At 34.9% G+C, this 23,030-nt stretch overlaps 1 protein-coding gene across 1 annotated transcript in view; it reads left to right on the forward strand.

Annotated features, from left to right (window-relative positions):
• Nucleotides 1–23,030, forward strand: part of LOC149801816 (limbic system-associated membrane protein-like) — a 75,681-nt gene that overhangs the window by 50,793 nt on the left and 1,858 nt on the right. The window contains exons 3-7 of the mRNA XM_089954353.1: nt 5,192–5,396; nt 7,376–7,534; nt 19,034–19,162; nt 19,694–19,990; nt 21,838–22,011. Of these exons, the coding sequence (XP_089810479.1) occupies nt 5,192–5,396; nt 7,376–7,534; nt 19,034–19,162; nt 19,694–19,990; nt 21,838–22,011 (964 nt within the window). The remainder of the gene's footprint in view (nt 1–5,191; nt 5,397–7,375; nt 7,535–19,033; nt 19,163–19,693; nt 19,991–21,837; nt 22,012–23,030) is intronic.

Raw genomic sequence — 23,030 nt, forward strand, 5'->3', positions numbered from 1 at the left:
GTTTATGGCTGTTCCTAAGTTTTCCGTAGTTGTTAAGAGAGTTAGGAGGCTATGAAGTGTATAGGTCTATAGTCTATATGCATGGATCGGTGTTTTCTGTTATACTGGTCATTTCACACAGCATTGAGAATTTTATCCTATCTGTAGCACAGTCATTTTCAGGTCAGCGTCATTAAATGTAGCTAACAGTATATAATTTGTTTCACACGAAGTATTTAAAACTAGTTATGAAGCTTTAGCTACATCTAATGACGCTGATTTAAAAATGTACTGAGCTAGGGCTGCATATAGGATACAACTGACCATGCTGTGTGGAACGAACAAGCATAATACCAAAAAGCTCGACATCATATGTGTTTGTCTTTGTCTCTCTCGAAATGTTTTTGTATGGTGTGTTCTCAAAGATGGATTTAACTTAAGTTATATATTTGTTGCTGTTGTTGTTGTTGTTTGATTTTAGTACAACTACGTCAGGCACAGCAGAAGACAACAAGGGTTTCTTTTTTTTAAAAAATAGTTCTGAGCGCGTGGACACCTTGACTGAGACGGTTGGTCTGCGATGACTAGACTAAGACAAGAAAAGTAAGGTTAGCAAAACAAGTAGATATCTCTGTCGCATGGGTGAGAAAACAGTATACATGTATCCTGGGTAGGTGAGAGTGCTTTCTGACAGTCGTGTGCTGTCCCTATGATTTTCAGGGTGATGTTGAATTAAACATGTTGGATGTTTAATTCATGCATTAGGTGTTGATAAAATCCGACATAAAATTGCTGGACAGATTTTTGGGGAGGCAAACAATTGTTAAAAAAACATTGCTAAACTTTTAGAACAGTTTTTGCTTTAATATTCTTCAAAGGAATAGGCTATGGAGATATTGAAGACGCACACATTATGGTCAACAAATATTCGTTGAGTAACCTGATATTAGGTAAGGACCGACAGTCTACCATTTATCTGCTACATGGCTTGTCAAATGGTCAAATGAAGGAATAGGTTCCAGATGTGCCTTAGATATATTCTGATTGGGATTTCCTACCATTTGACAAGTGTGACACGATCTTTGGTACCTATAAACATCACATTTAATTTTAGGCCAGTAAAAATGATTCAGGATCTTGTGATAAGTCTTATTGACACCAAAATGACCAGCTTAAAGAATTGTACGATCTAAACTATGCATTTCCTGTCTATACGACTCAGGAACAACAATTTTATTGCTCACTGACCACTCATCATCAGCAGGTGATCAGGTGTTTTTTATTTTCTCATAATGACATCATTTTTCACTAAGTAACAAACTCGTACTTGTGTGGCTTCGATTTCTGAAATGCAGTCTTGTGTCTTCGATTCCCCATAATACTTGGAGGCCTATAACCCACATTAAAATGTCTTGCATGCTTATAAGGTAGCTTTTACTTTCTGCGCAAACAACTTACAACCGCAGTCAGAAATCGGCTACTGGTTTCTATTATTCCGTGAAGACACTAACTTATGAGTCTCTCTCTCTCTCTCTCTCTCTCTCTCTCTCTCTCTCTCTGTTGAGTGATTAAGTCATTTAAATTATGGAATTTACCTTATTCAATGTTCCGAGGAACATATATTACGAATAACGGGCCAAATTTAAATTTTCATTTCAAGTTCATAAATTTAATAGTTTTTTGAAGATCAAAGCAGAAGAAATAACAAATTTGCAAATAAAATATAATCCTTCTCATGGCTTTTTTTTTTTTGCTCATAGCAAGTGCAAACAACTTATTTTATTGCCAGCAACAACAAAAAAATCTCCCAAAAATGATAATTTTTGTACAGTCTACATATTGAATAAAAATCCAATGTATGAGGTACACAAAAGGAAATGAGTTTCGGCCAATCCAGAATTTACCGTTTGAATTCCTCAGAACTTGTAATTATGAGTGTATGTCCAATCCAGACGCAAACTGTGTGAAAAGTTTTTCTTTAGTCATGTTTTATTCATGTGAAAGTGAAAAACAAAACGGATTGCCAAATACATCTATAAAAACAATTTAACAAGACAATCCAGTATTTGTTCCTTATAATTTCTACCTGCATGATAAGTTTTGTTTTAGACTAATTTATCTAACAATATTGTTTTTATGAATGTCTGTTTACATTAAATATTTATTTTTCTCTAATATTACCTGTGAAAGTTAAACACAGGACTATATATAGTTTTAATTTATTTATTTTGCTTTATTGCATTGTTGTATTGTACTGATAGTTTTTGTATCATGACAGTATTAATTTATATTATAAAGAGGATAAAATAATGATAAAATCACTGATGATTGAAGTTATTATGCGTGGCGGGGGAGGATGGATGCTACAACAGCTTGAGCCATGAATAGCCTTAAAAACTTGTAAAGTTTTTTTTTAATTGTGTGTGTGTGTGTGTGGAGGGAGTTTCTTGCTCATCTAACAGAAAACAATCACATCTGTGGAAGATACATGTAAAAGTTTGTATTAATCTTTTTAAAACTGCTCCATTAATTTCATATCCAAATGTATCAAGTACTTTTAGTACTGTACTGTAACAGTAATAATGCAAACAAATTGAGCTGGTTACTGGTTGCGGTAGCAACGTTATTTATGTCCAGTATATTATATTTTTATAATTGCTACCAAAGGAGTCTGATGTTTTATCAGTGAGGTACCTTATAATCAATCATCTTTTATATACTATAAATATCGCTTCATAAATGGATGAATACGATTTTAAATAATAAAAAACGTAGATTTCAGTTTGATATATGTGAAAACAAAGCAGCTCATAATTGTAAGGAAATGTTCTTTATGTTTAAATATAAAAATATATTTCATACTGTTAGAATTTATTTTCTTACATAAGAAAATAAGTTCATATTTTTGTAGCATATAGCTATGCTACAGTATACGCTTAGTGTGTGATATCCTTGTTGCAAGTCATTAGCCTCTTGCTACTGTATTGGGATTGGAGACTTAAAATGAAATTGGGGATACGACATACTTGTCACTGACAACTAGTGACAATACTTCCTGGCTATTGCATAATACTTTATGTCATACAAATATAAGAATTCTATTTCATTTGAATATCTCTCTCTCTCTCTCTCTCTCTCTCACACACACACACACACACACACACACACACACACCTCTCTCTCTCTCTCTCTCTCTCTCTCGTGAATAAACAAGCAAGAGAAAGTATGGCCTTGAGGTGCAGTTATCAGCAATTTGCTCAAACCATATGAGGTCTTTACTGATACAAAAAGCAGAATTTGCATTGCACTCTAAAAAAAATAAATATGCTCTAAATTGATAACATTGTGAATGAGAATACATAAACAAATAAGGTCCTTAACCCTTTCTTGGAAGCGGCTACCCTATTCTGCCACCGTGCGGTTAAAGTACAGTATTACATGCTACACCCACAAAATGTCCAAATAAAAATCGGGTGGGAAGGGTCAGCTGAATATTAACATTGTGTAAATACATCTAATTATGTACAATTTGATACATTTAATTTATTTTGTACTTCCTGCAGGCCACCTCTCTTCTGAATGGTAATACTCTTAGAACAGCTGACTGACATGCGGTAACCTAATTCGAATGATATTTGAAATAAGACGCCCAAACAAACTTAAAGTGTTATAACCTCTTGTTGCTAGGATCAGGGGAGTGGTCAGATTGAAAGACTACTGACGTGCCACAGCGCCATCTGTTGTCATAATAGTCATTATTTTATGTTACTTTCATGATGCTAACTTGCAACGTGCTTGATACTACATTATAATCATGATTTTAGAAGTTGCAATCTGTGTAACTTGTGATATAGCAAGTTTATAAATAGAACATTAAAACTTGTAATAACTGACAGCATTTGCAATACGACAAACTACAGAATCAATTCAGTAACTGGCAATTTGCAAGATACAATGACGCAGAACGAAAGTAGATCTAAGTACTTGCAGGCAGCCATTAACAGCTTGCATCAATGAAGAATAGAAAATTGACGACTAGAATTATGAAAGTAGCACCTGAAAGCAGCCATTTTCAATAACGCAGAACGAAAGTAGCACTTGCGAACTGCCACATACAATTTGCATCAATGGAGAATACAATATACCATGATAGATTTATGACAGTAGGACTTGCATGCAGCCATTTACAATAATGCATCAAGGAAGATTAGAAAATACACGCATATAATCATGGCAGTAACCCCCTCCATAGAAATGAACACTGATGTGTAAAGGCACCTGTTTATGTGCTCTCAAAAAAAATGTATCGGGATGTTTGAAAATAGTTTTGATACGTTGTCAACTGTCATTTTTAGCGAAGATTTAGAAACTAAAACAGTTTATTTGCTTATTTGCTTGTTTAAGTGGCAGTTTATTAAATGTTTATACTTATTTATAATTATTGCAATAATATCATCTAGGTATTCTAACAGTTAAAATGAATTACAATGTATAGTTTCTGCTGTGTTCACTTGAAGTCATATGTCCCAAATACATGGCGCAATGACCTACATGGGCATACAAGCCATTAAACTCAAATCTGCGTAAAACGTTGCTGATCTGTCTTGTAATGTTCATGCTAATTCACTTTGATGGCCAATCAAGGTGTATTAAACAGGCTATGTATGTTGTCACGCAAATCGTTATCGATTTCATTGCTTAAATCTAATCGACACTTGATGAACAATGCTCTCTCTCTCTCTCTCTCTCTCTCTCTCATACACACACACACACACACACACACACTATATCGACATGTGAGATGCATAAACAAGTCGCATTTCTCCTGGAGAGTCAAGAACGAAAAAGACAAACACAGTTTTACTTTGAGATAAATGTTTAATATAAACAGTCTAAGTGGCACCGGGTAGGCATACAACCATAGTATAGACGATAATCACGGAGATGAGTCCTCTCCCTCGACGTTCTTGTATTCTAGCATTGGGGAAGATGTATGACAAAATAGATGCCAAACGTAGCATTTTAAAAATATTTTATAAGTTCGTAATGTTTGTGATGATGTAAAATGAGGATTACAATGAGGAGAAGGAAAAGAAAGATGACGATGGCTGCGATAATTATTGTTAATAATAATTACAGTGACGATGATGTAAATTATGATGATGACGACGATGATGATGTAATATAACTTCTGCGTCCACTTTTGATGTAGGTCTTGTGGACAACAGCCGACACCTTCATTCTGACACTGGAGGACAGACGAATTATAGACGATGATCGCTTCAGTGTTGAGAGGCCCTTCATCAAGGACTGGAACCTACATATCAGGAAGGTCACCTACAATGATACCGGAAAATACATTTGTCAAATCAACACAACACCAGTCAAGACGAAAGTCGTCTCTTTAACTGTACATGGTAAATAAAATTCATCTTTCTCAATATTTCACTTTCTACATAAAAAGAAGAGTTCATATGGCTTTATATATTATTTATATCTCTGGACACAAAATGTGGAATTCAGTAATAAGCCGGTTCTTCTCCCTTTGGCACATACATTCTAATTTCTAAATAAAACTGAATGAATATTTCACGCTTTGATAAAGTGTTGATAGCTGCATATAAATAAGTGTTAAATTCGGCTTGCCTTGCAAGTGGCTTCTCGTGTACCCTTGATCCCTTCTATTATTGGGGATGAGCTTATGACCTAGTGGATTAGGGCTTTGGTGCATTAAGGCTAGGCGATAGGTCCCGTTATTCCCAACTCTTACCGAATTATAGCTGCCTAACTCGCTTGATGATGATTATTTATATATATATATATATATATATATATATATATATATATATATATATATATATATATATATATATATATATATATATATATATATATATATATATATATATATATATAATAACAGGAAATACTATAACTATAAATATATTGAAATGAAAATAACTTTAATAAAATATTCTGATAAACAGTAATTCATTTTTTAAATGCATATTACCTGTTGGGTCCTTCCATGTAGATGACAAATGTGTGACATCAGCCTTTTCGGTTTAAATGCCCACACCTCCAAATATTTGTTATCCTCAAACCAGGAAAGAAAAGGAATCTTACTGGATACGCCACCTTAGAACATTGAAACCAAGCGGTTTAAACCAAGAAGACTAGAAAAAGACGGCGATGCGCAAATAAAATTATCTTTTGCAGCCGATACATTTTTAAAAGAATTAATTTTCTAAATTTGCTTAATAGCCTATAATGACTACTATAACAATGACATATCCGGCACATAATTTGCGCTTGCATCAATTTACATAAAATAACAGATGTTGTTATGGCTTATCGATTTCTAGGTCAATAAAAATATTTTTCAGTATCAGCAACAAGTTGAAATAAACTAGTTGAAACATAATAAATTTAAAGGTTTATTTCCTGTAGAAACAGCCATGTAAAGTTTTGCAAACATAACCGTTTTTCTGTTCTATTTGTTTGTCTTGTCTAAGTTTTGTATTTCCCTTTGAATAAAACCCATTAAAGAGTCGAAAGCGCTCAGGCTAGTTAGATACTTGTTTCGCACTGTTCGTTGTCCGTTTATTGCATTTATCTGAATCAATTATTATATGTATAAGTCGCTGCTTCATCATTTTACATCATCCAATCTCTCTCATGATTCATAAGGATAAGCTATCATACATTTTATCAACCGCAGTGGCACATCTGTGAAAGAAAATTATTAAGTCAACGAAATGTATATGAAACCGAAGGAAATCCTTAGCGATTGCGACCTGACGTAAATCGGCTTCCTTTCCTTCCTTTTACGGAAAACCGATGTGATCTCAGTAATTATGTGGTGCTGATGCAACTGTTCAGACTAACATACCTTTGTTGTGCATTTGATAGGAGATCGCATCTGACCAACATACCTCTGTTGTGCATTTGATAAGAGAAGTCTGTGACCTTCAATATTTGAAAACTTGATGACTTTGTAAATAGTCATTCAGCTGTTGTTATTACAGTTAGTGTCAGCATGCTTGTTCCCCAATCTCTTTGTTGAAAGATTTACCAGGAATAGCGAAATATAATGCAAACCAACCAGATATATGTTTGAGAATATCTGGATCACCTGAACCCTCAACTATACTATCATTTCTTTTAAAGTTAAGTACTCCGTAATTTCATATTTAAAGACAATCGTTTTTGACGCCCTTTTCCAGTAAGTATCATCAGTGTGCCTTCCCAGATTGTTTTGTGTTTGCTTCCATTTTGGTACCCATCAGTTCAATGACTCCAGTCTCCTTTACAACATCTTACTTAGGTGCAAAGACCTTGCGATCCTTTTACATTTTTTATTTCTACATCGGTTTTTATATCTTCACTTTCACAGTGCCACCAAGAATAATAGAGGAATGTTCTAGTGGGGATGTCAGTGTTCGAGAGAACGAGAAGGTGACATTGACCTGCAATGCAACTGGAGTACCGCCCCCTGAAATCACGTGGTACAAGATTTTAAACAACTTGTCAAATCAAAATAGGGCAAGACAGCGTAAGTATATATGCATATATGTATGGATGAGGGATGTTGAGGAAGTCGTCATTTATATGTTGTTTTTTTTATTTGACGTAACACGTGCTATATTTGATGGTGGATCATCATCATTTACAGAAACGTAGAGGATTGTGATGCTGGATTGAGTTTAAATTGGCGAAATGGCCCAGAACAAGAAGTCGTTTAAATGGCTTTCTTTTATAGTACAAGTCACACTCGTCATGTAGGCACTCAACACCGACTCTTTTAATAATGGGTGTCATTTTTTAGAATTTGATTATATATACCTTTAAGTGGCAAGTATTCACTTCATTTGGATTCGTATACATTCATATTTCTTTGCAAGGTCATTATTTGGACGCCCCGATACAGCAAAATCGATGTTAAAGTACGTACATAGTTTGGGACGAAATGAACCTAAAGGTGTGATCAAGTACAATCCGAATATCGGGGTCGTGATGTCACAATGAAAGCTACGGATATTGATAAACAAATTCGTACTAAACTCGATTGTGACGATTCTACTCGACGCGCTCGTATTTTGACCCAAGTTTAGTACATGGCCACCATAGCGATAGATAATTTTGTCCGGAAGTTTCTTAGTGACAGTTCAGGTGAAGAGCATTCAATAATTAAGACTGAACAGACTTTCGTTAAGGAAATTTAGTGTTAGAGTTTAAAATAACAATTTATATTTGATTTAAAATAAGTAAATGCACATACATGACCTATGTGGCTTGTACTGTAATCCGCGGTGGACATATATCACTTAAGATCCACATGATCTGAAACAAATTGAAAGGTTTTGACTTTAGAAAGCTTCGCGTTAAAATAAGGTTCAATATGGTATCATGCGTTAGGAAAAGACTTCATTTCAAATACTGTTTTTACTTTTCCAAAGTCTTGCAAGACCGGTCATATTTGAGAGCGATCGGCATTAATTGCAGTTTCAAACGTCAGGATGCTGTATCATAAATGTTATGTTACTGATCGCGCAGTTCTAAGAAAGAAGTTATGTTAAAGGTTGATTTTTTTAATAAAAAAATATATAGTAAAAGCTGTAGTTTTATTTTATGGCAGCGGGGTATCATTTGAACAAAGTTAAAAGCAGTGATGCCAAAATGCTACCTGCATAATTTAGATTAACTTTGAAAAGTCAGTTTTAAGAAAATTCTGATAATAGCAAATTTTGGCAGACGGAACGTAATATGAATGATGATCGATACCATTAGATAGCTTGTCTTTGCAATCGGGTAAACTAAGCATTGTGGTAGGCTGCCATTTTTTGTATACCCATCTCTGAACAAAGTTGGTTCATATATACATACATACATGTATACATACATACATACATACATACATACATACATACATACATACATACATACATTTTTTTACAGTAAGTTTCCCAATGCTTACATTTTTTGTATATATCACCAATCTGGAAGTTTTCAAAGCAAAATAAGACAATAGGTAGAAAAGTAAAGCTGACCTTTTCTCACATTCCGATTATGTGTATACTTGTGTTTTCAGGGCAGGATAGCTCTAAATTACCTCCAGTGGACTATTTTTAACCTTCTGCTCAGAGCATAGTGAACACAAATTAGCAAAAGCTACCCGAATTCCATCCTCACTTATCATTCATTCACAATAATTAAGATAAACATTAAATATAACACATTTACGCTCTAAAACTAGAAGTGATTGAAATCTCCGATTCGCATACATCAGCCTAGCTAAAGACCGTTACCACTTTAGTCCATTTTCGAGTTTTGAAAGAGAAACGCCGTTGTTGTAATTGTTGTTTTGTTAAATTATTACTAACCGTTTATGCTACATCTTAAGGTAAGGAAATTTTCAGTGGATATTTTCTGTTGAAACTTTAATCAGTATTCACGAAATGCCATTTTGACTTCGACCATCATTTTTTTTTTTTTCAGAAATGAGAGAAAAGGGATCATTCATTATGCTTCAGTATCGGACAGGAACATTTCACATCAAGAATCCAAATTCTACTCTCTGGCGGAATGTTCCTATCCCACACTGATACATAAGATGGATTATATTCACCCCACCCCCACCCACAGCTCATAATACATGTAGCTAGAAAAACCTGATATCAAAGCATCTGTCAGACCTTGTGGTCAACATTACCCAGACGATACATAGGAGACACATAACACATCTATAGTTTTCCATTTCATAATATAGTTTATATTGGCATTTATACAACTCTGATTCTCAGAGGACATTGCTCTCGACATCTTAATTGGATCAACAAACACGTATCATGTCAAGATCTTTTCCATATGAAGACAAGTGCAGCGTTTCGACTCGTGTTGTCTGAAATGATGTATTATGAAACGCATTTTTCGCCTAGTAGAACATATTATTTCTTTACATGGAACGATACTTTTCCGCCAAGAGATTAGAAATCATTATAGCAGTTAGAGCGAGCGAGCGAGCAAGCGAGCGAGCGAGCGAGCGAGAGAGAGAGAGAGAGAGAGAGAGAGAGAGTTGGTTGGTTTTCAAATTTTAACCAAACTCGTGAATGGCCATCATCATAATAGTATGGTAGATCGTTTTGTGTGCCACTGTATGATTACATCAAATGACTAAGGGTTTGTATTTACCACTCAAATATTATCCGCAATGAAGACGTACACTAAATTCACAGAACAGTACATTTGTATAACTTATTTTTTTTAATTGCTTGCATTTTTCAAATAGGTTTGCTTTTTTTAAGTCCAGAGAAAACATCAACAGAATCTCACGTAAGAATAGGAACAACGGATTTTCCTCCATTCATATGTAAGGACAAAGAGGTGCCTCTAGTTAGAAGAAATTAAAAAACATTTCACAGCATAGATGTCAATAGTCTTTGGAATTTATGCGTACATATATATATATATATATATATATATATATATATATATATATATATATATATATATATATATATATATATATATATATATATATATATATCGCAATGAAATGCACTATCAGTATTACATCTATTTTGTGATTTTGCTGCTTGATTTCGCCGTGGACATTACTTGTAATAATAATGATGAAATGGCAGGATATGTTTGTTCTTGAGATGGTAATTTAGATTTTTTCTTTTTGAAAATTTTTAGAATGCGCCTTTATTCCCTGTTACCGATTCATATTATTTACATTTCTTGTGTCTTATTTTCACGCAGCAGAAATGTCTGCACATACCCGGTAATTATTTATGTGGATAATTTGGGATTTGATTATTTTTCTAAACACATCTATTGAAAGCACTGTTCAGCTTTAAGTTTTCACACGCGTTAGTGTGTGTGTGTGTGTGTGTGTGTGTGTGTGTGTGTGTGTGTGTCAATTACCGCTGATAGTCTAGTCTGCGGTGAGATCATTCTTTCTTTTTGTCTTTTGCAAAAAACGTCACAGTGTAGCTATATAAATAATGTTCGAAAATATATCGAATAAAATTGAAGACCATATACACCAGATTCAAATTTTGTACAATTTAATTTATAGCATTTAAAGCTTCGTTTCCTCATAAGACGTTGTTGTTGTTTTTTTCGTGAGTGGGGGCTTTTTTTGCTAAAGATTAAGACCTCACAGTCGATAGCAATTTCAATTTCATATAATGTATTACTTAGCAATTTACCAGTTTTGGGAATACACCAGATCTCATTGAATGATATAAAATACGTGTTTCTCTGCTCCAAAAAGGGCCAGAAATATCTCGGATGCGTTCCACTTGTCGCCATATTTCTATATAAGTAGAGCTACTATGATAACGGGAATAAATATATCTCTTTTCCATAGATAGTATATGTTCTGGAAAATATTCGCTAAACGGAATTGTGTTGTTTAATTGGAACACGCTTGAAGTTTTTTTCTGTTTAAAGACCGGAATGAATTAAACTGATCATGAGCTCTACTCGTTAACAAAGCAACATTTTATAATGTGTTCAAAACCAGTCAAAGTATGGAATAAGCAGAAAATTATTATGTTAGGTAGAAAAAAAAATGGGTAAGAACTGGAAAACAAGAAAACTGCAACAAGAATATACCTAAAAGAGCGTGTACTATTTCATATCCGTTTAAATAAAACTTTAGTTTAAATTTGTAATAACAGTTGAGAATTAGTTTAAATTTGGCGGGGCCTGTATCTAATAGTCTATACAAGCTAGACGCTTACTTATGCTTACGTCTGCAGCAAAGTTGAAAGTTACACTGAAATGTATGTAATAAGAGAACATTGACTTCTCAAACTCATAATGTTCGTCTCAAACTGTTATGACTGGGACAAAGTGAGGAAAATCAATGGTAGAGTTGTTACAGTGCATACTGTATATTCTCACATTATCTCCTAGACATAGATAATTCAAAACATAAATGGATTTAAACCTTGATGATAAAAACTGCTGGATAAATGACGTTCAATAGAATTTGAAATTTTCTTCACTTAATGGCAGATAACCTCGGAACAAACCATGTTGTTGACATGATGAACAATTTCATCTTTCTTGTTGGCCAATTTATTGATATCACAAATATCAATAAGTAGTTATGCAGAGCACCTGACTAGTAGGATTTTGACTAAGCTGTCAAAAAGCATAACTTCATATTGCAAGGATTTTAATTTTCTCGCTACTTTTCTGGCAGTGCAATGTACTGTAACAGTTATCTCCCTTGGACTAACACCTATCGTATCAAGCGAGTTTCTCCTCAATATGTTAAACCTTTTCTCAAGAGTTACCCGTTTTAACCATACACAATTTTTTCAGTCCATTTGGTGGCGCTTTAGAAAGGTTACATTGTAGTGTACTGCCTCATTAACTACACTGCAGTACCGCAACTGTGTTTTTCCCTTCACGCTGATTTTTTTTTTAATTGCGGAGCTTATACAGGAATAATTCAACAAAAAATTTGGATTCTGCAAAATATACATAGATTAGAACATAAAAGGAAGCATATTTTACCTGAAAAACATTGCTAAACAAAGTCCCCGAATATTCAACCAACCAAATCCCACTGTGGGAAGTTGTATCTCCTCATGACCCTATTGGTATCGCTTTGAAGGCTCAACCCTTTGATTTGAACTTCGCCCATCCCCCGTCCCCGAAAAGTTTCTGTCAACGTCAACGTCCACTGTGTGCATTCACGTGTGCATAACACGCAGTTGTTAGACGTTACCAAAATAGAAACGGGGATTATAACATCGTAATTACAGGGGAAAGAAAGGTCACCAAGAAACAAATGAGAACGAAAAAAATTTGGTAAAGCTGTGTAAATTTTACTGTGGTATATTTTTTTCTATACAGAACTGACTATCACTAGGCGTGATGCTATCACGGAATTTTAGAAATGTTAAAGCCAACTTTTCAAATATAAATTTAATTAATAGTAATTAATTTAATTCTTTTTAGGTTCAGCTCTGTACAAGCATTTAGTACAAAAACGTGTCATTAACGAACAATGAAGATCGAGAATATGGCCCATTTTATGGATCTCAATGGAAGTGTGCCGAGCACCACGGATCAAAAACGCTTTGGAAGATAAAATATCATAATTGTTTCAAATCGGTACCAGTGGGCAGATGAGATCTGCGATGTGAGCCTTTGAAACAGTGAAGCGATTAGGAGCTATTAAAGAACAAAGTTGGATAAGGTCCGATTCTATCCACCAAATTAGCTATAAATTAATGTGTAAGAGTATTTTTAGACCGTAATCAATACATGCCTACTGCAACATAAGTACATATGATAGATAATGAAACACTGAGGTATGAATAGTTAATTTTGTTCCTAATAATAATAATAATAATAATAATAACAATAATGAGGACTTTGTATAGCGCCTAATCTTTAGAAGCTCTAAGCGCTTTACTACATTAGACAACACCAATAAGATAAAAAATATATAATGATATGATTACAAAAACAAACACCATGAAATTAGAAAACATAAAAAACATGCTGAGAATATTTAAGGTAGGAATCATTATTAGGTCTTTAAGTTTGTTCTTGCAGTCGAAATAAGTGAGTTTTGAGAGCACTCTTGAATGGGATCACTGTGTCTTTGTGTCTAAGTTCAGTGGGCAATTCATTCCACGTTGCTGGGCCCTAGTATGCAAAAGAACGCTGTTCATATGACTTTGTTTTCATAGTGGGAATAATAAGGATACGATTGTCAGAAGAGGAGCGTAAGTATCTTGCTGGTGTGTACACATGGGTGAGGTCGGATAGGTATGTTGGACTCGAGTCCGACAGTGAAACGTAGCACAGAGAACAAATTTTGTGTTTGATTCTGGATCGAAGGGATAGCCAGTGTAGGGTACAGAGCAGCGGGGAGGTGTGCTCTGATCGTGGTACTCTAAATATGATCCGAGCAGCTGTGAATTTTTTGAAGTTCCTGGAGCAGATACTGAGATGAACCAGACAGAATTGAGTTACAATAGTCCAGTCTTGAAAGTACTAATGAACACACAAGTGTTTTAGTGGCATCAGCTGAAAGATATTTGCGAATTGAGCTGATGTGTCTCAGCTCAAGATATGCAGCCTTACATATGTTCATGACATGTTGGTGCAATGTGAGAGTACTGTACAGAGTAACATCTAGGTTTCGTACTGATTGTGTGAATTTAATGTTGGTGTTGCTGATATTTATTGTGTGAGGTAAAGGATGTGAATGAGAAAGTCTTTGTGTTGTGATCAGAATGGCCTCAGTTTTATCATCATTCATCTGCAGCTTGTTTCACGTCATCCATGATTTCAGATCAGAAATGCACCTCTCTACACCTTGGATGGTAGCATCAACTTCAGTTGGGTGGCTAGATTTGTATATTTGGGTGTCATCAGCGTAAAATTGGTGAGACACTGGATGATGATCTGTGACAATTGAGAGCGACTGAGTGTACAGAATGAAGAGAACAGGTCCAAGAACAGCCCCTGTGGAACACCAAAACATAGATCAACTGGGCTGGAGTGTATTCCATTTGCAGATACAATTTGTGTCCTGTCGACCAAGTAGGACTTGAACCACAGTAAGGCTGTACCATGAACGCCAAATACATGCTGGAGACGGTGAAGTAATACATCATGGTCTATTGTGTCAAATGCTGCAGACAAATCAAGGAGGGTGAGGACTGTAATCTTTCCGCTATCCAACGCAGAAAGAATGTCATTAATTACTTTTAGAAGAGTAGTTTCAGTACTGTGGCAAGGGCGATATGCAGATTGTACATTGCTAAAGAGACTGTTTGAATTTAGATGAGATACACGCTGGGATAGAACAACCTTTTCTAAGATTTTTTATATGAATGGGAGATTAGAAACTGGGCGGTAGTTCTTTAAATCGTTTAAATCGTTATGGTCTAGTGTTGGTTTCTTCAGCAGAGGCTTTACAATGGCAGTTTTGAAAAATGATGGGAATTCCCCTGATGAGAGAGAGGTATTAATAACATCAGTTAGTGAAGGCAATACTGGATCTAAGCACTCAAGCATCAGTGATGTTGGAACTGGATCAAGTTCACATGACTTTGGTGCACTCATCATCACGATTGTACGTACGAAATCCATAGAAACGGGTTCAAATGCTGCTAATGGTTGCCGCTCAAATTCTGTATCCCAACTGTATGGTGACGACGAGTCAATTGAAATTGTGGTGTCAAGCTTATCTCTAATGGTTTGTACTTTGTCACGGATGAAATTTGCAAACATGTCCGGAAGGTCGACTGGAGGGAAGGTAGTTGGAAGTGGTGTAGATTTGTTCCTTGACATTAACTTGTTAGTAATCTCGAAAAGCTCTTTGCGTTCTTACAATATATCAAATTACACTAGACTTCCGCATCTGAAAATTCCTCAAAGCCACCACCACTCACCCACCCACCAAAACCACCAGCGCATTGGAGAACGTGTTTGATTTTTCCCGAAGATACTTGATACTTTTCGTAACCATGTAACACATATGCAGATTTCTTAAGTGTTCTCGTTTGTAACCATCTGACATATATATATATATATATATATATATATATATATATATATATATATATATATATATATATATATATATATTGATTTTTATACTCGTTCTTGTTTGTAACCATCTAAAACGTATATATATTTCATGCATGTTTTTGTATGTAACCATCTGACACATGTAACAATTTCGTACCTGTTTTCTTTGGCGCTCATACATAACGAGCGTAAAATATGAAGGAAGTGTTCTCAGTTTATCCCTTAAAATCTTTGTCGCCAAATGCCTCTGGAAAGTCTACGTCACACTATCACAAAAATGTCATTTTTCTTTTTCTTTAAAGCTAACTGATATTTTCATGGCATTTGTCATTTGTATTGAAGTTTGTTCATCTCACTGTTTAATAATTTAATCTAGCATTATTAAAAGACGTGTAGTTCTTTTCGAGTCTTAGTTCTGTGTTTGAACATTTACTAGAAGACAAATATCATCGTGTCAGACAAATGTCAGCAGTCAATTTTTATTTGGACGCCATTTCACCTTGTTTAAGTTTGAAGTACAAAGATTTGGTAATATAAAATACGTGCTACGATATTTATGGTGGACAGTCTTTAATTTGCATGTCATTTTATAGGTAGTCAAAAATCGGGGAAAAAATATAAAAATTAAGTACGAATTTCTCCTAAAAGCAGCATCTAGCATAGTTTCATGAATATATATATATATATATATATATATATATATATATATATATATATATATATATATATATATACGTGCTTCATGGATAGGTACCCTGTTACCCTGTATTTTACGCTCCCCTCGTTCTGGAGATCCGGTTGTCATAAAAAAAAAAAATCAGCGCCGGCCTAGTCACCGTCTTGACAATGTTGACAATGAATAAATAAAAATCAATATCCTCAATCTATACAGTAAAAAAAAAATAAAACTCGTATTAGATAAAAATTTGGGATCTGTCAAATACATGAGGAATAATGTTTTCGAATTGTTAATAGATAAAGTCAGGTGTTCTCGCCGGTTAAATTAACAAAACAGCTTTGATCGTCTTCGTCCTTAACATTTTTATTTCTTCACTTCGCAATGCATCTAGGCCGACAAACCAGCCCCTCCCCCATGATGATATTGATTTTTGGTTTAGGGGCTGATATCGCCTATTCATTAAAAGCTGCAAAAATATGCAATAAATTTTGGCTGCACACATCGGTGTACATTGTATACACTTACCGGTATTTCTCGAGGCTGTGGAGCTACCGTCAGCTGAAAGGTTCTATTGGTGATATGTGCATTATATTTCCGGAGCAAATCTTATTTTTTGGTGACTTGTAAATCCATGTGGAATAGCACAACCATTGGTCCTATGGCCAATTTAAATTTCGCTGTTACTAATTACCCTGTTCCGGAAAGATTTGCATGCAAAATTGCACATTTTAATTAACAGCGGACATCAGGTCCACATATTGTCCATAAGATTCAATGCAGATTTGGGTGGTGGGTGGTCGTAATTTATCGGACTATACTGTATCAAGTTAGCAAATTCCAGCTGTTACTAATATACAACAAAGTGCTGTTAGTGAATAGTACATCGTTGCATCCCCTCAAAGTACGCATCTACACACTTTCTCAGTCTGTTAAACCAATTATTAAACGTCGCTTTGTATTCACTTTTGGGTGTGGTGATTATACACTGGAATATTGTACTTCCAACGACATCACGGCTTTCAAATCATCTACGACTTAACTAATTTTGGGACGCTTGACGGCTCATTGAGTTTAAACCAAAGGACATTTAATGTAATTTAATAATGAAAACGACGCTTGTCAATACACACTTCCAAGGTAAGTGCAACTAACGTATATGTCAGTCAGAAAGAATGCTTTAATGCCAATCTAGTTGCGTAACTGCCTTGTGCCATTTCTGGCATCATTATAATAATGTGATAAAATCTAAACGTATCCCCATGATGTAAACAAGGGCGGGCAGATTTACCGTGTTTTATCCAGACTGATATGAGCAATTTCGTTATGCACCTGCAGTCTGGGCACAGCAGGCCAAGACTGAAACAGACTGGGGTTAATTGTAATGATATTTCAGAAATTGATAAGTTTTTGGCGGACGAACATCCGCTACATGTTGAAAATAGCATGGATATCAATCATTTATCAGTATTAACAACTTCTGGATTGAAAGCAGTTTAAAATTGGCCACTATTTACATCCAAGGTCATACACCTGCATGCGTCAAAGCCCGAGTTCGTTGTCCCTGTTGATAAGTACACGGGAAGCTAGCCTCGTCTTTATTTTGTTTTTCCCAATACAGCCACTGAAGTATATCAAGGAACCAGACTCAATGTTGCGGTTCAGACTTGTTACATTGTGACGTGTTTGATATATCACGAGGACTGGTCAAGTGCAACCTTATAAGGTATCGGCCTTCTATTTCATCATGGAAAGTAATAAATCAAATGAATTTTTGCTCCAACTTGTTATACAAAAGCTTCAGATTCTGCACCAAAGATGTAAAAGAACATAAAAGACAGTAAATACAATCTGAATTAAGTGTCGTCAAGTTAACAGATAAGTATACGTTTCTTCCTGTGATATTTTACCACCGTATGTACAGTATTGTGCGGTGGCATTATCGTACCAAGGTGAGATAACCCATAGTAAGGAGTATGACCCTTGACCTGTGTTCGCTTGTGTAACAGTTTTTACTTTATAACAACAGAGACAGGGAAGCAGTCTAGTCGTCGCCCAATGTAAATATGTGATTTCCTTTTGGTTTTCCTGTTTCCGCTACCTCAGTGATCACCTCATATTTCTTCTGATCTGCTGATTGCTAGAGTAAGCTGTGTTAGTTGCACGAACTTGCAGGATCAAACTATACCACCAGGAAACCGGAAGATTTCCAGGCCGGTGGTGCAGACTACCATTCTCATCCTGTGAATTTATGACCGACTTAAAATGAACATAGTTTAAACCTTCTCAATATACGCTTCCATTTTGCCGGGTAAATGACTCGTTTAAATTATGCTTCAATCACACCACACTTCAGTGTTTACTGGGGAATGGTAGAGCATGAAAACACGTCTGTGGCTCTACTTCTAGTAATGTAGACTTTTAGTAAACATTATTATATGTCTGAAATTACGGTTACACTGTGTGGAAGATCAACTGAAAATTAATCATCAGCGAGCCAGTTAAACTGGATTTTTTTTTTTTTTTTTTTTTTTCGTTTTGAACCAGAACTCTCGTTCAAAATGACGATTTGTTCTGCTCAAGTCAACAAATTTTGTAGTTTATCGACAGCGGAAGAAATTCTCTTTGTTGTAAAATAGTTTCTATCCTCGATTGATGATTGAGTTTATATATATTTCTTCCGCACGATCTTTTGCAAACACCAAAACCAATTTTTAAAATGCTAGTTTCAGAGTTTTTATCCTGTTGATTTAGAAAGTACAAGTATGACAGAGCTGATCATTTATTTTATTTATTCTTCAGAAATCGGTACACCGGGAGAGGTTTTGTTAATCCATAATATTACTCGTGAATGCGGTGGAATATACGAATGTGAGGCATACAACGGTATAGAACCAGCAGTTGCCCGCCATATGAAGGTTGAAGTCTTATGTAAGACTGTCTTTCTGTCTCACACTCACGACATTTTCTTTAGTCTCGTGGTTCTTGTGTAGATTCTTTTTTGTTTGTAGATATTCAATATTGTATGAACACAAATTTGTAATATCTTCAAATTCATTACGAGGAAAAGGCATTCAAAGTATAATATTGTGTTGTATCCAAACAAGTAAAATAATAAGGCACACCTTAGAAAGTAATAAATGGAAAGTTATAAATCAAATGAATTAAAATTTATAATAATAATTTATAGTAATTATAATTTACTTTCCATTTATTATATTATAATAATACCATGTACGAGATAATATACCTGCCAATCACCGGGGAGGATGCAATATGCATGCCCCAAAATTACCATTGGAAAATGCAACTTGTGAATGCTAACAAACTTAATCTCTAACTCTCTCTCTCTCTCTCTCTCTCTCAACTAATATTCTTTTATCCGAAGCACCTTTCATCATCGAAGAAGTTTTTGTTTATTATGCCATTGTTTCTCTATTGAAAATACATTGTATGTTGTAGTTGCCCCGGAGGTACGCGTGTCTTCAAAACGACTGGGCCAATACCCGGGACGGGAGACATTCTTAGAGTGCGACATTACAGCCAATCCTCATGGCGTTATGTATTGGGAAAAAGACGGTATCCAACTGACCATGAAGAATCAGGACAAGTACTTTCTGGAATTGTACACGGCTGACATTCCGGACACCAAGATCCTAAGTCTACGCATCAAAGAACTCACAGCCGATGACTTTGGGACATATACGTGTGTCTCGAAAAATTCCCACGGTGACGATCGGGAGAGCATGGTTTTGTACGGTTGGTTGACGAGTATATTTTTGAAAATAAAAAAAGAATATTTAAAACTTTATTATCTCCTTTTGAATTTATGAGTCAAGTTTCATTGAATAAATGATCATTTCCCTTGTGCCATCGTTTTCTTAAAATGCTACACGTGATTCGAAGCTTTAATAGTATTTTACTTTTTCATCTGTTCTCGTCTGGTTGCTCTTACTTTTATCAATTTCTAATTTGGCCAGTTAGAGCGACAGGGTGGAGATCTTCCTACCACATTCTCAGTTTCCTAATACTATTAAGTATACTTGCACATTCCCATTTTGCTTATACTGTTTATCAACAAATGTTAATCAATTCCACTTAGACTTTAATCAAAGGTATATTGACATGTGTATCATGGAATTGTCCATGCTGAAAGGGAATCAACACAGAAATTCATTGCTTTTAACTTTTACATGACAAAAAGGAAAGAAAAATATGTGCATCAACATTCCATTTAGACACCCTTCTCCATCCCTCCCTCCAAAAGGATGTATGACATGACAGAACGTTGGTAATTGTTTCTTGATCATTGATATATAACAAAATCAGAAAAGAACGAAGGAAATAACTTCGACTATGGCAGCCAAAAAGAAAGTGTAGGAAAAAAAGGAGATTCATTTTAAACGAATGAATCATTCAAAACTTAAGCTCGAAAGCAATTTTAAGTTCAAAGTAGGTAAAGAAAATGGTGAATTTCTTTTTTCAATCAAGTTTAAATTTAGCGTGAGGATTTTGTGTGTGGTACATAATTATGTTACTAAATGTGCTCACAAGTAAACTCGGTTTAAATATTACGGCATGGTAACTTGAATCCTATTAGTGGGATAGTAGAATTGCACGTGCGACTATACTATGTATACAAAAATGTTTCGAGGAGACATTAGTGCCCTTGTATTAATGACTAACGCTTGTTTTCAACATTTCTATTGACAGTAACAACAGCTGGTGCTTACATCAACAGTGAGGCCAGGGTCCTCCATCAGGAATGGAGACGCATTTTTGTTTAATATTTAGGGTAGCTACAAAATAATACTGAGAATGAATGTGACACAGAGGGGTCTGTGCAGTAGATTAGATTTAAGTTTACTTAGACTTCTTCAGAGAAGTGACGTCGACAAAGTCACTTGAGCATATCAAATAATTTGCCGTCGATTCAAGACATGTCTCTTGGCGCAATCTCAGGAACTTGTCAGTCTCTTCCACCTTACCTTTACACCTCGCGATCGTTTGAAAGGAAAACTGCTTTTCTAATAGACTCGCCCCAATCACCCCACATGTCTAAATACATTAAAGCATGTTAACAATTACCCTGCATTCCCTAGATAAATTAAAACATGTCGAAATCAATTCAGATACTATCAAGGCAATTTGACGTCAAAAGCTGACAGAACATTTTCAAGCCAGTATGTTATACATTTTTACGCTGATGCTCTGGCTCGAGTTCTGACATCTGATTGGCCAGTGCATAAACATCAGCCAAACAGATTAGTCAGTTCTTAAACATCAGCCGAACAGATTGGTCAGTATTTATACGATTAGCCAAGCAGATGTCACATTTTGCAGATAATACTGATTTGGAGCATTTTATATTTTTTTTAAAAAAAATAATTACTGTGCCAGCGTAATGTATTCACAATATATTCAACAAGGACACCGGCAAGTACACTTAAATATAGCATACAAATTTGTATTGTGGTGAAACTTAACAACTCCGGTGCATTTTTGAAAGCTCACGTTTGTCTGTGTATTTTTTAAATTGAAAAGAAACGGTCAAATAAATGATTCAAAAGGAGCATATTATCTCCATGTATGTTTATTTGTTTTAGATTACTCGAACAAAGAGCCCATATTCACTACACGATCTTTGGAAGTCCAAATGATACCTACGAGACCACCAAGCAGCAAAGTTAATGTTGATATTTCCGGTCCAAACAGTATTCCTATCAACAAAAACAAAATGCGCCCTCTGCAACCAAACGGGCACAATAACATATTACCAGGTAAGTAAGTAAGTAAGTAAGATAGATAGATAGATAGATAGATAGATAGATAGATAGATAGATAGATAGATAGGTAGGTAGGTATATAGATAGGTAGGTAGATAGACAGATAGATAGATAGATAGTATTTTTATTTTTATTTTTGTAATATTTTTTTATGTTTTCTAATTCATGGTGTTTGTTTTTTTGTAATCATATCATTATATGTTTTTTATGTTATAGGTCTTGTCTAATGTTGTAAAGCGCTTAGAGCTTCTAAAGATTAGGCGCTATACAAAGTCCTAATTATTATTATTAGTATTATTATTATTATTATTATTATTATTATTATTGTTGTTATTATTATAGATAGATATATGTGTGTCTGTGTGTGTATTTGTGTGTGTGTGTGTGTGTGTGTGTGTGTGTGTGTGTGTGTGTGTGTGTGAGAGAGAGAGAGAGAGAGAAGCTACAGTTACAAAGTGATGATATGTTATTTTGAAACAGTCATCTACGAAATTATTACGCGAATTAACTTTCTGTATTTACATCGACCTTCTACAGTGAACCAAGTTGTTACGAGTTTATAATAGAGCTCTCGATGGCTCATTTGGAGCTAGTAAGTGCCCAATGAGTTTTAAATTCACATGGCAACTTGAAGCACATTATATAATATTTACAATTTATTTGGCTTACTTGTCAGATGTCAAATGTAATAGATAAAGTCTACGAGTGGGCGAAGCATTATGCAAATGTGGCAAATTGTACGGTGTGTTTGTTGTCAGCATCTGCAAAGGATTATACAAGTTTACACTTTCGCCTTGATCATGCCTTACATCATCACCAACCTTTATTTCCATTTTTCATAGATAAAAGAGTTATGGAAAGGAAATATAAATGAAGAATGCATTACTTATATACAATTAACGAAATTCTACAATTCTTTCTTCACTTGCATCATGAGACTGTCTCTTTTTCGAATGTCATAGATCATCGTTCAGAGTATGCACAATTGAGAATTGTAAACTGGTCTATTATTC

Source organism: Sinohyriopsis cumingii, chromosome 4 (genome assembly GCF_028554795.1).
Source record: "Sinohyriopsis cumingii isolate HCF-2022 chromosome 4, ASM2855479v2, whole genome shotgun sequence".
Taxonomy (NCBI): Eukaryota; Metazoa; Mollusca; class Bivalvia; order Unionida; family Unionidae; genus Sinohyriopsis; species Sinohyriopsis cumingii.